The 18224-nt window shown below is 40.6% G+C and overlaps 1 protein-coding gene across 1 annotated transcript in view; it reads left to right on the top strand.

Annotated features, from left to right (window-relative positions):
* Positions 1–2516: 2516 nt before the first annotated feature.
* hmcn1 (hemicentin 1) overlaps positions 2517–18224 on the top strand; it is a 310140-nt gene continuing 294432 nt past the window's right edge. The window contains exon 1 of the mRNA XM_060913989.1: positions 2517–2973. Within this exon, the coding sequence (XP_060769972.1) occupies positions 2712–2973 (262 nt within the window). The 5' untranslated portion in view covers positions 2517–2711. The remainder of the gene's footprint in view (positions 2974–18224) is intronic.

Here is an 18224-nt window from a genome sequence, read left to right as displayed (position 1 = left end):
GGCCCTCGCCGGCCACGGGGCTCGAACCTGGACCTTCTTGCTGTGAGGCGACAGCGCTAACCACTACACCACCGTGCCGCCCTGTACATATATAGTAATAAAATTATTATTATTATTATCCAGTCCATTTTAGAATTGATTTTAAACTTCTGTTGTTTGTTTTTAATGCCATCAATGGCCTGGCTCCCTCTTACTTGTCTGAGATTTTAACTATCCGTGATCATGGTAGGGCCCTGCGTTCTTCGGGTCAGCTTTTGTTAGAAGTTCCAAGGTTGAGATATAAACAGTGGGGTGATCGTTCTTTTGCTGTCGCTGCTCCCAGACTGTGGAACAATCTGTCCCCCAACACTTGCACCACTACTGATCTCGGCCTTTTTAAATCGAAGTTGAAGACCCACTTTTTTAGACTGGCATTCAATCCTGACTAGGGGAGTCTTGTTTTTGAGGGGTACTTTGTTTCGTCTGTTCTATTTCATGTACTTCTGAAAGGCTTTTAATAACCTGCAGCACTGTGGCACCTTCCGCAGTCAAAACCTGTGTTTTTATGTACAACCCCAATTCCAAAAAAGTTGGGACAAAGTACAAATTGTAAATAAAAACGGAATGCAATGATGTGGAAGTTTCAAAATTCCATATTTTATTCAGAATAGAACATAGATGACATAGCAAATGTTTAAACTGAGAAAATGTATCATTTAAAGAGAAAAATTAGGTGATTTTAAATTTCATGACAACAACACATCTCAAAAAAGTTGGGACAAGGCCATGTTTACCACTGTGAGACATCCCCTTTTCTCTTTACAACAGTCTGTAAATGTCTGGGGACTGAGGAGACAAGTTGCTCAAGTTTAGGGATAAGAATGTTAACCCATTCTTGTCTAATGTAGGATTCTAGTTGCTCAACTGTCTTAGGTCTTTTTTGTCGTATCTTCCGTTTTATGATGCGCCAAATGTTTTCTATGGGTGAAAGATCTAGACTGCAGGCTGGCCAGTTCAGTACCCGGACCCTTCTTCTACGCAGCCATGATGCTGTAATTGATGCAGTATGTGGTTTGGCATTGTCATGTTGGAAAATGCAAGGTCTTCTCTGAAAGAGTCGTCTTCTGGATGGGAGCATATGTTGCTCTAGAACCTGGATATACCTTTCAGCATTGATGGTGTCTTTCCAGATGTATAAGCTGCCCATGCCACACTCACTAATGCAACCCCATACCATCAGAGATGCAGGCTTCTGAACTGAGCGCTGATAACAACTTGGGTCGTCCTTCTCCTCTTTAGTCCGAATGACACGGCGTCCCTGATTTCCATAAAGAACTTCAAATTTTGATTCATCTGACCACAGAACAGTTTTCCACTTTGCCACAGTCCATTTTAAATGAGCCTTGGCCCAGAGAAGACGTCTGCGCTTCTGGATCATGTTTAGATACGGCTTCTTCTTTGAACTATAGAGTTTTAGCTGGCAACGGCAGATGGCACGGTGAATTGTGTTCACAGATAATGTTCTCTGGAAATATTCCTGAGCCCATTTTGTGATTTCCAATACAGAAGCATGCCTGTATGTGATGCAGCGCCGTCTAAGGGCCCGAAGATCACGGGCACCCAGTATGGTTTTCCGGCCTTGACCCTTACACACAGAGGTTCTTCCAGATTCTCTGAATCTTTTGATGATATTATGCACTGTAGATGATGATATGTTCAAACTCTTTGCAGTTTTACACTGTCGAACTCCTTTCTGATATTGCTCCACTATTTGTCGGCGCAGAATTAGGGGGATTGATTTTCCCATCCTCTTCCCATCTTTACTTCCGAGAGCCACTGCCACTCCAAGATGCTCTTTTTATACCCAGTCATGTTAATGACCTATTGCCAATTGACCTAATGCGTTGCAATTTGGTCCTCCAGCTGTTCCTTTTTTGTACCTTTAACTTTTCCAGCCTCTTATTGCCCCTGTCCCAACTTTTCTGAGATGTGTTGCTGTCATGAAATTTCAAAATGTCTCACTTTCGATTCACTTGTTTCACTTTTTTTTTTTTTTACAATTTGTACTTTGTCCCAACTTTTTTGGAATTGGGGTTGTGTGTTTTAGTGTTATGTTTTATGGCTTCGATGTAAAGCACTTTGGGCACCTTTTGGTTATTGTAAAGGGCTATATCAATCAAATTTGATTGATTAAGGCAGAATCTTTGCCAGGTGTCCACAAATTTTTGGCTATATAGTGTTATGAGTCCCACAATCCCACAATACCAGTTATAATGCCATTTTTTAATGAAAAAAAGTGAACAAATCTTAAGCAATGGTTTAATAATTCAGGGCAGGCGTCTATTTTTAATTACAGTCACTGACAGGGCCATGCACGTGCGTGTGTTTGAAACCCCGCCCCCTAGGAAACCGCTGTCCAATCAGAGTGCAACTTTCCTTTATTAATTTGCGCGCGGCTCCCAGTTGTTGCCGAGCAGCTGGTTCGAGGAGCCGAGCGCAGTTTATTCTTCAGAGCTCCGGAGCTGGAGGAGGACAAACTTCAGTCTGTCCCAGTTACCTTTTTATACACTTTCCGACTGTTTGTTTCATTTTTCTTTATTTTTTTTTTATAGGGAGACGTTCTGGTATTGTCTTCTAAATGCCTCGCCAATTTGTTTGCTGAAAAAACAAAGAAAAAAACCCAAAAACAAACAAACAAAAAGCACAAAGTTATTCAGTAGTGCTTGTCAGAAATGGGTCCAGGACGCTTGTTTGGTTTGGTGCTGGTTCTGGTGTTGTTGTTGTTGTTTTTAGGAGTTTTGTCGGTTCCACAGGACTCTGCAGAACAAATCCCACAAGGAGCCTCGACTTTAGCCTTCGTCTTCGATGTCACCGGGTCCATGTATGACGACTTGGTGCAAGTTATCGAAGGAGCCTCGAAGATTCTGGAAACGTCTCTGAGCCGCCCGAAGCGGCCGCTCTATAACTTCGCCCTTGTACCTTTCCACGACCCGGGTAAATAAACACCTCCTCAGTCTGAAACACACACACCAACAACAACAGTTTAACTGCTTTCATCAACCTATTATTATTATTATTGACACATATCACATACACTAACTTGATATTTACACCAGCGATGTATCTCAAACCTAACATCCTTACTAAAGAGTCCAGCATTAAAGACGCGCGTGAGGCTTGACGCCAGAGGTGCGCCAGATGTTGCAGTTTGCTGACAGGTCTGACCAAACACACCAGTGCCGAATTAACACCTAAAGGTGCTTGAAAGTTTGTGAACCCTTTAGAATTGTCTATATTTCTGCATAAATAACATCATCAGATTTTCACGCAAGTCCTAAAAGTAGATAGTTAAACAAATGAGACCAACAAAGTTGGGACAAAGTACACATTGTAAGTAAAAACGGAATGCATTTCTCTAAATGCTGATGAGGCAACAAATGCGAACATGGACAAAATTTTAAATGTCCTTGTTCGTTACTTTGATGATGACATGGAGAAAGTGGTCACGCAACATTTTGGGTCAAGAACAGTGAACATACTGTAGCTGATGCTTCCAGCCTCACTAATGCATTGCAAGATATTATGCAATCATATAATGTGTCCTGGGATCAAGTTGTGTCCATTCTTCTTGACAACTGCAGCGTAATGAGAGGGAAGCGGTCTGGGGTGGAGACCCAAATAAAGCAGCTCAATGAATCCCTCCTAGACATCAGTGAATTTCATCGAAATCCACCCATAACCCCCCCGTAAATTTTCAGTCAAAAAATTTTTTTTTGCTTTAATCCATGCTTCTTTGTGATATACGGCAGCATGTTTTAAATCGCATCTTTTAAACCTACATGTACCATAAGTTTGTGGTCAGCTCTGGGGTGGAATAGCTTAAAGGAACAGTCCACTGTACTTCCATAATGAAATATGCTCTTATCTGAATTGAGACGAGCTGCTCCGTACCTGTCCGAGCTTTGCGCGACCTCCCAGTCAGTCAGACGCAGTCAGACGCGCTGTCACTCCTGTTAGCAATGTAGCTAGGCTCAGCATGGCCAACGGTATTTTTTGGGGCTGTAGTTAGATGTGACCAAACTCTTCCGCGTTTTTCCTGTTTACATAGGTTTATATGACCAGTGATATGAAACAAGTTCAGTTACACAAATTGAAACGTAGCGATTTTCTATTCTATGGAAAGTCCGCACTATAATGACAGGCGTACTAACACCTTCTGCGCGCTTTGGCAGCGCATTGATATCTGAGCTCCGTATCAATGCGCTGCCGAAGCGCGCAAAAGGTGTTAGTACGCCTGTCATTATAGTGCGGACTTTCCATAGCATAGAACAGGGGTTCTCAACCTTTTGCAACCTGGGCCCCACCAAAGCTGGTTCATTGCAGTTGGGGGCCCCTCTTCTCGCCCCGCCCCCATCCCCCCCCAAACACACTCACCCGCAGTGACGCCACCCGACCTACAGCACCTTATATCGACCGATAGATAGATAGATAGATAGATAGATAGATAGATAGATAGATAGATAGATAGATAGCCCTGGGCTAGATTATTATTATTATCATTATCATTATTATTATTATTATTATTATTAGTAGTAGTAGTAGTAGTAGCAGTAGCAGCAGTAGTAGCATTATCCATAGTAGACTAGCAGTAAGAAAACAACAAAAACAACAAATTATTTGGGTAGAGCTGAAATGGGGAAAGCAAAAATACAGTGTGGGGTAGTAGTCTTTAAAAAGACTGTTTGGGTTTTGCGCTGTATCGATGGATTGATGATAGTAGACTAGCGAGAGTCGGCACGAGTTAACTCGGCAAGAAACCAGACTAGTGTGTGTGTGTGGCAAGCACTCACACGGTGGCCACGGTATGCAGACTCACTCACGTGATGTTGCGTCATGTTCGCGTCACGGGCTTAAAATAACCTACACACAAGATTTTATGATAGATTGATGATAGATTTTATAATAGTATTGATTTGTATGTAATAGTCCAATGTCCTGCATTTTGACATGGGTAAATGTGTTGCATCTGCTTAGCTACTATAGCCTGTTAGCCCCAGATTTTTTTTTTCCTCCATACATGAAGCCTACTCGCGACCCCCCTGGAGTACCTCCGCGCCCCACCAGGGGGGCGCGCCCCCCCCCCGGTTGAGAACCACTGGCATAGAAAATCGCTACGTTTCAATTTGTGTAACTGAACTTGTTTCATATCACTGGTCATATAAACCTATGTAAACAGTAAAAACGTGGAAGAGTTTGGTCGCATCTAACTACAGCCCCAAAAAATACCGTTGGCCATGCTGAGCCTAGCTACATTGCTAACAGGAGTGACAGCGCGTCTGACTGACTGGGAGGTCGCGCAAAGCTCGGAGAGGTACGGAGCAGCTCGTCTCAATTCAGATAAGAGCATATTTCATTATAGAAATATGGTGGACTGTTCCTTTAAGAGTCAACAGTGTTGGAACTTAAACTTATCTTTTATGTACATAGTGTTATTAACATTTCTCTTATTTTATTTGGCAACAAATTTGAAAACAAAGGTGAGAACATTGTGACAGACTTGAATCATACTGGCTGTCATTATACGCCGTCACCGAAATACATCTGAATTTTTTAATTTTCTTTAGCGCTTGGATGTCAATTTCAGTTGTCTTTGCCATGTTTTTATACTTTGGCATTTAATACAATGTTGCTTTGAATTTTGATTTTTCAAGAAAATGAATAGGTTCTTAATCCTGAGTATCTGTTGTTATTTTGTGAATTCTTACCTTTATAACTCCATTGTAAGTTAAGGTACAAAACACTCAAGTTGTCTACTGGTAGTGTGCATGAGGTAAGGGTTAGGGCTAGAAAACTAATAGTATACCTAGAAGGGTAGTTGCAGTATACTTCAAAACTAAAAAGTGGACTCGATGTACAGTGGTGCTTGAAAGTTTGTGAACCCTTTCGAATTTTCTATATTTCTGCATAAATATGACCTAAAACATCATCAGATTTTCACACAAGTCCTAAAAGTAGATAAAGACAACCCAGTTAAACAAATGAGACAAACATATTATACTTGGTCATTTATTTATTGAGGAAAATGATCCAATATTACATATCTGTGAGTGGCAAAAGTATGTGAACCTCAAGGATTAGCAGTTAATTTGAAGGTGAAATTCGAGTCAGGTGTTTTCAATCAATGGGATGACAATCAGGTGTGAGTGGGCACCCTGTTTTATTTAAAGAACAGGGATCTATCAAAGTCTGATCTTCACAACACGTTTGTGGAAGTGTATCATGACATGAACAAAGGAGATTTCTGAGGACCTCAGAAAAAGTGTTGTTGATGCTCATCAGGCTGGAAAAGGTTACAAAACCATCTCTAAAGAGTTTGGACGCCACCAATCCACAGTCAGACATATTGTGTACAAAAGGAGGAAATTCAAGACCATTGTTACCCTCCCCAGGAGTGGTCGACCAACAAAGATTACTCCAAGAGCAAGGCATGTAATAGTCGGCGAGGTCACAAAGAACCCCAGGTTAACTTCTCAGCAACTGAAGACCTCTCTCACATTGGCCAGTGTTAATGTTCATGAGTCCACCATCAGGAGAACACTGAACAACAATGGTGTGCATGGCAGGGTTGCAAGGAGAAAGCCACTGCTCTCCAAAAAGAATATTGCTGCTCATCTGCAGTTTTCTAAAGATCACGTGGACAAGCCAGAAGGCTATTGGAAAAATGTTTTGTGGACGGATGAGACCAAAATAGAACTTTTTGGTTTAAATAAGAAGCGTTATGTTTGGAGAAAGGAAAACACTGCATTCCAGCATAAGAACCTTATCCCATCTGTGAAACATGGTGGTGGTAGTATCATGGTTTTGGCCCGTTTTGCTGCATCTGGGCCAGGACAGCTTGCCATCATTGATGGAACAATGAATTCTGAATTATACCAGCGAATTCTAAAGGAAAATGTCAGGACATCTGTCTATGAACTGAATCTCAAGAGAAGGTGGGTCATGCAGCAAGACAATGACCCTAAGCACACAAGTCGTTCTACCAAAGAATGGTTAAAGAAGAATAAAGTTAATGTTTTGGAATGGCCAAGTCAAAGTCCTGACCTTAATCCAATCGAAATGTTGTGGAAGGACCTGAAGCGAGCAGTTCATGTGAGGAAACCCACTAACATCCCAGAGTTGAAGCTGTTCTGTACGGAGGAATGGGCTAAAATTCCTCCAAGCCAGTGTGCAGGACTGATCAACAGTTACCGGAAATGTTTAGTTGCAGTTATTGCTGCACAAGGGGGTCACACCAGATACTGAAAGCAAAAGTTCACATACTTTTGCCACTCAGAGATATGTAATATTGGATCATTTTCCTCAATAAATAAATGACCAAGTATAATATGTTTGTCTCATTTGTTTAACTGGGTTCTCTTTATCTACTTTTAGGACTTGTGTGAAAATCTGATGATGTTTTCGGTCATATTTATGCAGAAATATAGAAAATTCAAAAGGGTTCACAAACTTTCAAGCACCACTGTATATAACCAGTAACTAATAGTATATTTCCAATATGATATAAATTATACTTTTATAAACTAAAAAGTGGACTAGAAGCATAAAACAAGTAAACTTGTAGTATATTTCCAGTATACGATGAAGTACGCTTTTGTAAACTAAAGAGTGGACTACAAGTATAGAACTAGTAAACTATTAGTATACAAGTTTACTTGTGGTTAACTTGCAGTACAAAATAAAAAATACTAGTTGTATACTCAAAGTTTACTTCTCTTAGACTTAAAGTATACTTTTTATAAACTAAAAGTGGGCCAATTTAGTCTCAAGAAGCATTAGATTAGTTTACTTACAATTAGACTGTAAGTACATTGATATCAGTATACTTGGTACACAAACGTATACTTAAGCAAATATACTTTACTTAAGTATACTTAATAAAATGAGCTTGAAGTATACTTCATTTTGATAAGGCTGGACTTGAAGGAACGCTAGGAGTATTGGCATTTAGCAACATCCAGATGTTTTCTTCACTTTCCACTTTTTTCTTCTCTTTTTTTTCACAATGAAGTGCGTTCATTATGGAAAGGGAAACACAGATCCACAGAGTGAACGGGTCTTTTTGCCCACTTCATAGTGAATAGCATTAAGTGGTTATTTAAAATGTGACACTGTAGATGGTAAATAAACAAAACAATGTAAGCTGGAATGAATGACATGATGAGATGCTCAGATTCCTTTACAGCATTGTGTGAAACAAGCAGAGGTTTATGAAGGTGCGAAGGAATGGCAGGAAACGTGAAAGCAACAAGATTTGGGAAATGGCAAATTTTTTTAAAACGAATTAATAACCTACAGCAGGTAGTAATAATATATTCGGGCACTTCTATACAGCAGACAGAACTGACGATTATACAGATATAATGTTGTTTCAGACAGTAGCCCATGAGTTGGACATTTTATAGAGACCCTGTTAACCAAATGCAGCAGCCAGGAGATGTGCGGATCTGTAAAAATGCTTGTAATGAAATGTTTTTCAAGAAACTGCGACGTCTGAAAGGTCTGGCGAACGTGTCAGTGAGGAAACAGAAAGCCATTACCTTTGGATCTTGGGATTTTGGAAGTGCAAAACCAAAAAAAATCCTAGAAATGTTCTCATTTCACACCTGAGTCTGTCTCATTCAATGCTGATTTACACCCCATTGGAACTACAGTGCACTAGGTAGCATGCATACAACATTTTTTTTAAATCTTATATCTTTTATAGGGATCAGATTGTGGCTCAGCCTCTGACACGACAAGCCTCGTTATGCTATGTGCCAAATAGATTTTCCATCCACTCTGAGGAATCACTTTCAAGATGCGCAAGTTATCTGGTATACAGTCGCAGGCCGCTGTCCACTGTAAGTAGACGAGAGAGATTTGCAGCACAAAAGTAAAAGTGATGACCCTCAGAGAGGAGGCAGATTTTAACCAGTTTTCCAGATGTGCACCATTATACCAAAAACATGTCACATTCTTTACGCTTCCATGCTGATTGCATGTATCAAGCCTAGCGTAGTGGCCAAAGAAAATAAACCCATTAAAAAAAAAGCCCATGTGGGCGCGACTTCAATAAATATTCAGCCTGATGAGTTTTATTTGTTTGGAAGTTGTCAAACAGCACGTCACATTTCATGAACTGATGCATTCCTTTGAGCTCCTTGTTGCTCAAATGGAAAAAAAAACGGTTCATAAGGATGTCAGCAGGTGTTATAATGTAAGTATATCCCAATACAGCTTTTTCTGACATTAGAATAGTCCTTATTCTGAGGTTCAGCTTTGAAGACTCTCTGTTGATGCTGAAGCTGTTAAACAAAGGCATGCGTCTATTCCCTGTCCCATGCAGTGATGAGGAAGTGAAACCTGTTTGTTTTGGCTGTCTTTAAATCAGTGACCTTAGCCTATTGTATTTACTCAACAAACTGGCCCATGGCCGGAAGACGGGGGAGTGCTGTTTGGAGACTTTGGGGGTTCTGGAGTGGATAGACGTTCCTCTGACGAAGTGTTAAGACTAAGAGTGTGGGGGGGTGCAGTCCCAGTATTAATACACAACAGCATAATCATGAAGCACACGGAGAAGTGAAGGATAAACAGAACAAATAACGATAGTGTGTTTGAGGGCTTTTGAGATGAAACTAATTGAATATTGGGACATAATGTATAGGTTAACAGGCATGCGCAAGTATGTGGTGAGCATTTGAATTTAAAGGTGCAATAGGCAATTTTTGTAAAATTTCTACTTATACAAATAACCTGTAAAATATGTCAAACATAATACAATATAATGGTTTGAATGGTTAAACCATGACCTCAGGGTAAAAGTGGCCAAGAAAACCCATTTGGAAAACGGGCTTCTGGTCTGGAATGCTTGTTTTTGTTTGGGTAGGTCCTCCCATTAGACTGCACATCCTGGGGATGGAACTTTGTGAACATGAGAGTGAGAGTTCCTTTACCACCCCAGGGTTTTTTCTAGAAAAAATTTAGTATGAGGGTGCTCACCATGGCGAGGGAGCGAAGCGGGGGGGATGGTGCCGTTGTCCCCCCGGCCGTGCAAAGCCTTTGAAAATTGCTCCAATGGGACATTCTGAGACTATCTGAGAGGGAAATTGTAACAAATTGTCTGTCAACATTGAAAAATAAAGAAGTAATCTTCTTCTGCCCCGGACAGTCTTTGGCTTTCTTCCGTTTCGTGCCGCGGGACGACATCTTTAAATGCCCAAGTGTCAACAAAAACAACTCGCGAACTACTTCTGTCAAAAGCTCCCGCGCTGGTGGGTGAAAGGTCATTCAGTCTCGAGAAATCTCGCTCTACAAGTCAGCTGACCTTGTATGTAACCCATGTCAAGTCTTGCGAGAGCAGCCGTGACAAGTAAACAACTAAACAACAATGCACCTCAATCTGGAAAACGCCAATTCGGATTGTTTTTGTACTGTCTGGCGGTGTATCTACTATGATTGGAATATTTTTGGAGCAATTATAACGTATTTGATGATCAGACACATTGTCACGTAGTGTTGCTGGGATGTTTTCACGGAGTCGGTAAGGGGGCGCACGCCGAGAGTAAGAGGGCGCAGCGCCCCTGTTCCCCCATTTAGACGAAAGCCTGCACCCTGAAGTTGATTATCTTCCAGTAACAGTATGTGCCAGGTGGTTTATCCTTTACATACTAGTGTTGTAGTCAAGTCACTAAACCTCAAGTCTGAATCCAGTCTCGAGTCCCCAGTGTTCAAGTCCAAGTCATTAAAGAAAATTTCGAGTTGAGTCTGAGAACAAGGCTCCAACCGCACCATTTGACGGTGGCTGTTTTAGCGCCATTAACATTAGTTTGTTCCTGAACGTGATGTATGAACAGGTGAATGTGCTTCTCTTTGTCAGGGAGTGCAAAGTATTCCATCAGAGATGGTTGGAAGACGGCTGTAAGTGCAGAAGGTGTGTTTATTAATACAAATGAAGACAGGTAAACAATCCAGAATGGCAGGCAAAATCGTAAAATAGTGAAACAGGCAATCGTAGACTCGGCAGAATCAAAGATGAGAAACAGGAAATCAAACAAGGAAATACCGTAAGGCTCAGTAACGTGTCAGCAATGCAAGTCAATACTTTGCAAAGTATGTGTGTTTTCACAGTTTTTATACAGGCGTGCTGATTGTGCCTTAATCCTGTGTAGGTGCGAGTTGTTTACGGCGCGTGTGAGAGTCTGCTTGGCGCCAGTGCTGTCCAGAGCGTGCCCGAGAGTCTGTCTGATGCACATGCCAAGGCACGCAGGTGTGACACTCTTGTGCGAAATTAATACAAAAATTAATGTAGATATAAATATCTTATGCCAAATTATTATGGCATGTTACAAAAAATAAAGAAAAAAATCAGAGTCCTCGTCTCCAATTTACGAGTCCTAATGCAGTTAATGCACGAGTCATCAGTGCTCATGTCCAAGTCAAGTCATGAGTCCTTAAAATTAGGGCACGAGTCCGACTCGAGTCCAAGTCCTACAAGCCTGTCACATACCACAGCAAATTGCCATAAAGGTAAAATTTATTAAAGAGTGATTTATCTGTTTACAGGGACATTTAATGTTGCGGAATGTTAAGTGACTTATGTTAGAATGGCTATAAACAGTCATTCCCACATCAGCATCTTTTTTCTGTCGTGAAGTTAATAAGGGCAAAAGAATGCAACTTGTCACGTTACTGAAAAAACAGACTTTCCCCGTATCTGAAAACGTAATGCTACAGCTTTACCTCTGACTGTTACAATGTGCTGACACTGGAGACTCCTTCCAAAAATGTGAAATAAATGGCTCCTCAAAGAAATCTTCAATATATCAGCATTTACATGCTTTGGTTTGTTTTTTTTCAAAATCTTTCTGTGGTGCGTTCACCATACAAATCCATGAGCCCATGATGTTTGCTAACCAGTGCATTAATCTAAACATGCAGTCAACCAGAACTGAGCATTCGACAGTCCTGTGGTATGAATGAAATGACCATGCAACGCAAATATCAATAGACAACCCCAGTATGAACACATGAAAATTATTTGTATCACATTCTAAGTTTTGAGAATTTCCCACCACCAAAAGTACGTCGGAGCACTTGTTCTGAATATGGGAGTCTGCTAAGTGATGTAAATGTTAATATAGCTGCGTGTTTCTTCTGATCATGTACCGTCCCAGAGACAAATTTGCATGTTCCTTTGTCTAATGTACCTGGCTGAGCTCCTGAAGAGCCCAAGAAGTTAAATTTGGTTTGCTGTGGCAGATCCACCACTAAAATCTATTTTTTCATGGGTTTATCAAGACAAAGACTGATAAATATCTGCAGTTGATGCTGTGATAGGTAAGTGTGGCTACAGTCAGACTATAGCTCGTGATGGGTTTGTATGGAATCAATTTTGTGCCAAAATGTTCATACAATACTTTTGAAATATCAAACAAAAACGACAAATCAAAATACAAAAAAAAGAAAAAAAGTCAATTTTTTTAGACTGGCAAACAAATTATTCGTGTAATCGTGCAAAATATCAGTCTATTACTCTTCAGAAACCTTTTATTTTTGTTCCGCGTCTTTCTCAGTTTTGTTTGACGTAATTTATTTTGGTTGCGATTTCAGCTTTCTCGTTTGCACTCCCTGACTTTTTGCTTGCAGTTTTGGTACAAACTTCACGTGTGGGCGGGCTGTCCAGGAATGCATTCCCATTGGCTAACTTGTGTTTGACTGACAGCTATGCTCAGCCATTTCCTACTCGTATTCTGGCGGACTGTTTGACGAGTGACCGATCCATTGACGGTAAACAAGGATCGAGTGGACTTCAGTGGCGACTATGATATTGAATTTACACTTTGTTGAATTAATTCAACAAATGGATCGGTCACTCGTCGAACAGTCCGCCAGAATCCGAGTAGGAAATGGCCGCAACAGCCTCCGGGGGAATGGCTGAGCGTAGCTGTCAGTCAAACACAAGTTAGCCAATGGGAATGCATTCCTGGACAGCCCACCCACACGTGAAGTTTGTGCCAAAACTGCAAGCAAAAAGTCAGGGAGCGCAAACGAGAAAGCTGGAATCGCAACCAAAATAAATTACGTCAAGCAAAACTGAGAAAGACGCGGAACAAAAATAAAAGGTTTCTGAAGAGTAATAGACTGATATTTTGCACGATTACACGAATAATTTGTTTGCCAGTCTAAAAAAATTGACTTTTTTTCTTTTTTTGTATTTTGATTTGTCGTTTTTGTTTGATATTTCAAAAGTGTTGTATGAACATTTTGGCACAAAATTGATTCCATAGGTTTGCGAATACTTGGTGATTGAAAAATTGGTAGCATCGCCACCAATCATGCGACGTACAGTGAATGTTCTCCGAGCATCAAAGGTTGTTTTCTGGTGTGTCTCCACCTCCACCTTTGAGTGGCCAAAAATGTCACAGAAAAATTCAGTGCAAGCATTGAAATTTGGTGGCGATGTTTTCATCAGCAAACTAAGCAACAAATAATCGCAGATGGGTTTGGAAATACTTCCCGAAGCTCGGGGAAGCATCGCCACCAAAACACCTCATTTTAAATCGATAACCCATCGCAAAGCATCGCGAGCTGTTGTGTGACCGTAACCTAAGCTAGAAGGTATTCAGACTAAATGTAAGACAAGTCAGATGACCCTGACCTGGAAAAGGAAATGGAGTATGGCCTTCAGGTATGAGGTTGTGGAAAATAAATGTTATTAGGTGGCGTCACTGAGTTTCACGTGTCTTGAGAGGGTTTTAAAATCTCAAGCTCATAACATGTGCCCTTAGGCTTACACTGACTGCATCTCTCTCTCTCTCTCTCTCTCTCTCTCTCTCCCCCTCTCTCTCTGGCCTGTAAATGTACCTCCTGTGAAGCACATTCCCTGTTCCAGCATGTTTGCTTATGTGTAAATACAAACAATTGCTGTAAAGGCTTCTTTAAGGCACAGTAAGGGGGAGCAGCAGTGGGCAGCATGCATACACATGGTGGGAACTCTTTTGGCCTTTTCCGCAACAAAACTGAGAAGAAATCAAGACTTGAAGTGTTGCCAGAAAATATTTTGATCGTTCAAGGCAGAGGATGAGATCCAGCATTCAAATGCATTGAGTCCCTTTTTTCCAGACACTTTTTTCTGGGTCAGAACAGAAGAAGCCTTTATTTGTTACAAATACCACAGTGAAATTATTATTATTATTTTTTCTCCACATATCCCTGCTTGTTAGGAATGTGGGGTCAGAGATGACACAGCACCCCTGGAGCAGAAAGGAATCAGGGCCTTGCTCAAGGGCCCAACAGGGGCAGCTTAGCAGTTGAACCCCTGACCTTCTAATCAGGAACCCAGAAGGTTAACCGTTGAGGCACCACAGCTCTAACAGCGGTGAACCATTTTGTTGAACATTCTAACAGGTCCCTAATGGACTCATGTGTCATATGTTGGCAAAATGACAAGAAGGAAATTCATTTGTTGTGTTTTGGAAGTAAGAGATAGTACTGTTTTCCAAAGCAGAGATGTACATCCACATGTCTCGTGTTGTTTTATTGGGTGGAAGGAAGGTACTTCCTTCTTATTATTCTCATTTTCTGACATCATGTCATTCTTGGAGGAAAAGGATACCTGACGTCTACAGCGGCTGCTCATCCAGTTGCATACCATGGTTTTGTTTAGAACAGTAGACCTTTTGTCTTGAATTGTTTTGTTAATCGTGTTCATATGGCTCCCTGTAGTTTTCTACATATTTCAAAGCTCTCAGAAAGCGGTCTAGAACCAAAGTTGCACTTAACCTTAAAATATACAAACACATCTAAGGCAGATTCCATTGTTGAAGGTCTTCTTGACACCACTAAAGTGTGAATGGCTCAAGTCATCTTTGAATTCCCCGCCCAGGCTAGATTACAAGGATGGTGGATTTGGCAGCCCATAATGATGCCATTAGGCAGGAATTCCTGCAGGGTGAGGCTTTTCTTCACCCAGAGTCAGGAGTGTGTCCAAGTAAAGTATAATTCTCCTGTCTCATCTCTGTAATGACGAACAAAGAATATCATAATGGCCCCTAATTTGAGAGCAGCACATGCGCTTATGTCAGCGCTTCAGGTGTTGCACAACCAGTCCTTTCCAAATAGTGTGGTCCCTTTTATATGTAGCTTTACAGGCAACAAAGACTTTCTTTAATAATATTGTGCATCAACAGTATGAATATTCTCAGAATGCTAAGAAGACATTTTCTTGTGCTGATGTCATTGTGCTTGGCACACTGTAGTCTGAAATAATCTGTTTTTACTTTCAACTACATACAGTACCAGTCAAACGTTTGGGCACGCCTACTCGTTCATACAGTCATGCTTGAAAGTTTGTGAACCCTTTAGAATTTTCTATATTTCTGCATCAATATGACCTAAAACAACATCAGATTTTCACACAAGTCCTAAAAGTAGATAAAGAGAACCCAGTTAAACAAATGGGACAAAAATATTATAGTTGGTCATTTATTTATTGAGGAAAATGATCCAATATTACATATCTGTGAGTGGCAAAAGTATGTGAACCTCTAGGATTAGCAGTTAATTTGAAGGTGAAATTAGAGTCAGGTGTTTTCAATCAATGGGATGACAGTCAGGTGTGAGTGGGCACCCTGTTTTGTTTAAAGAACAGGGATCTATCAAAGTCTGATCTTCACAACACGTTTGTGGAAGTGTATCATGGCACAAACAAAGGAGATTTCTGAGGGCCTCAGAAAAAGCGTTGTTGATGCTCATCAGTCTGGAAAAGGTTATAAAACCATCTCTAAAGAGTTTGGACTCCACCAATCCACAGTCAGACAGATTGTGTACAAAAGGAGGAAATTCAAGACCATTGTTACCCTCCCCAGGAGTGGTTGACCAGCAAAGATCACTCCAAGAGCAAGGCATGTAATAGTCAGCGAGGTCACAAAGGACCCCAGGGTAACTTCTAAGCAACTGAAGGCCTCTCTCACATTGGCTAATGTTAATGTTCATGAGTCCACCATCAGAGAACACTGAACAACAATGGTGTGCATGGCAGGGTTGCAAGAAGAAAGCCACTGCTCTCAAAAAGAACATTGCTGCTTGTCTGCAGTTTGCTAAAGATCACATGGACCTGCTAGAAGGCTATTGGAAAAATGTTTTGTGGACGGATAAGACCAAAATAGAACTTTTTCATTTAAATGAGAAGCGTTTTGTTTGGAGAAAGGAAAACACTGCATTCCAGCATAAGAACCTTATCCCATCTGTGAAACGTGGTGGTGGTGGTAGTATCATGGTTTGGGCCTGTTTTGCTGCATCTGGGCCAGGACGGCTTGCCATCATTGATGGAACAATGAATTCTGAATTATACCAGTGAATTCTAAAGGAAAATGTCAGGACATCTGTCCATGAACTGAATCTCAAGAGAAGGTGGGTCATACAGCAAGACAACGACCCTAAGCACACAAGTTGTTCTACCAAAGAATGGATAAAGAAGAATAAAGTTAATGTTTTGGAATGGCCAAGTCAAAGTCCTGACCTTAAACCAATTGAGATGTTGTGGAAGGACCTGAAGCGAGCAGTTCATGTGAGGAAACCCACCAACATCCCAGAGTTGAAGCTGTTCTGTATGGAGGAATGGGCTAAAATTCCTCCAAGCCGGTGTGCAGGACTGATCAACAGTTACCGGAAATATTTAGTTGCAGTTATTGCTGCACAAGGGGGTCACACCAGATACTGAAAGCAAAGGTTCACATACTTTTGCCATTCACAGATATGTAATATTGGATCATTTTCCTCAATAAATAAATGACCAAGTATAATATTTTTGTCTCATTTGTTTAACTGGGTTCTCTTTATCTACTTTTAGAACTTGTGTGAAAATTTGATGTTTTAGGTCATATTGATGAAGAAATATAGAAAATTCTAAAGGGTTCACAAACTTTCAAGCACCACTGTAGGTTTTTCTGTATTTTGACTATTTTCTACATTGTAGAACAATACTGAAGACATCAAAACTATGACATATCTAACATATATGGAATTATGTGATAAACAAAAAAGTGTTAAACGAAACGTTTCATATTTTAGATTCATCAAAGTACCCAGCTTTTACCTTGATGACACTTTGCATACTATTGGCATTATCTTAAACAGCTTCATGAAGTAGTCACCTGGTATGCTTTTAAATTAACAGGTGTGCCTTGTCAAAAGTTAATTAGTGGACTTTCATTATTCTTAATGTGTTTGAGAGCAAGCAGTAAATGGTAAATAATAAAAATACAGTAAATAGTCCTATTGCACAACTGTAGTAATCCATATTATATCAAGAACCACTCAACTAAGTAAAGAGAAATGACATCCATCATTACTTTAAGACATGAAGTGACTTTTAATTAATAAAAATAAAGAAAAACATTCCATTGAATTTGATGTGTCCAAACTTTTGACTGGTACTGTATATACATATTCTAATGGCACCCGCGCGTATCCTACAGTCATTTGGAGCATCACTTTTGTTACTCGTCCATGTGGTAAATAGAGAGGGCAGTATAGCAGCATGTGATGCTGTATCTACAACTGTGCAAACAAATTACCACTGGGTCTTGTGTACAATTCTTGAGAGTGCTTGGGCTACGTCCACATTTTGGTTTTAAAATGCATCGTTTTTGCTATGTTTAAGCTTGGTGTCCATGCTACTCCGGAGTTTTCTAGCCCCCAAAACAGAGAATTTCAGAAAGTCTGCTGGCCCTATTTTAGTTTGAATACTCCAGGGTAGCTCTTTGGTATGGAGAGGGCATCAGTCTCCTGTACCACCTCTCTGACCAGCCCAGTAAGATGATGATGATCCATCCATCCATTATCTGTAATCGCTTATCCTGTGCAGGGTTGCGGGCAAGTTGGAGCCTATCCCAGCTGACTATGGGTGAGAGGTGGGGTACACCCTGGACAAGTTGCCAGATCATCGCAGGGTCGACACATAGAGACAAACAACCACTCACACCTACAGTCAGTTTGTAACACTAGGATATTTCATAAGATGTAGCCTAATGTTATTTTAGCTATGACTTTCATGTAGCTTGCTAGATGACTAACAAATCTTGCTTAGGTGTGCGTCTTTCATGTCTCGGACAGGGGAACCATATTATATCTTTTTTTTTTTTTTTTAATGGATGTGGATTAGTATTTTTCTGATCATCAAAACCTCTCACATAGCCTTCAAAACT

The sequence above is a fragment of the Neoarius graeffei genome, chromosome 2 (genome assembly GCF_027579695.1).
Source record: "Neoarius graeffei isolate fNeoGra1 chromosome 2, fNeoGra1.pri, whole genome shotgun sequence".
NCBI lineage: Eukaryota > Metazoa > Chordata > Actinopteri > Siluriformes > Ariidae > Neoarius > Neoarius graeffei.
The sequence above is the reverse complement of the archived record's forward strand: the minus strand, read 5'-3'. Positions and strand labels throughout refer to the sequence as shown.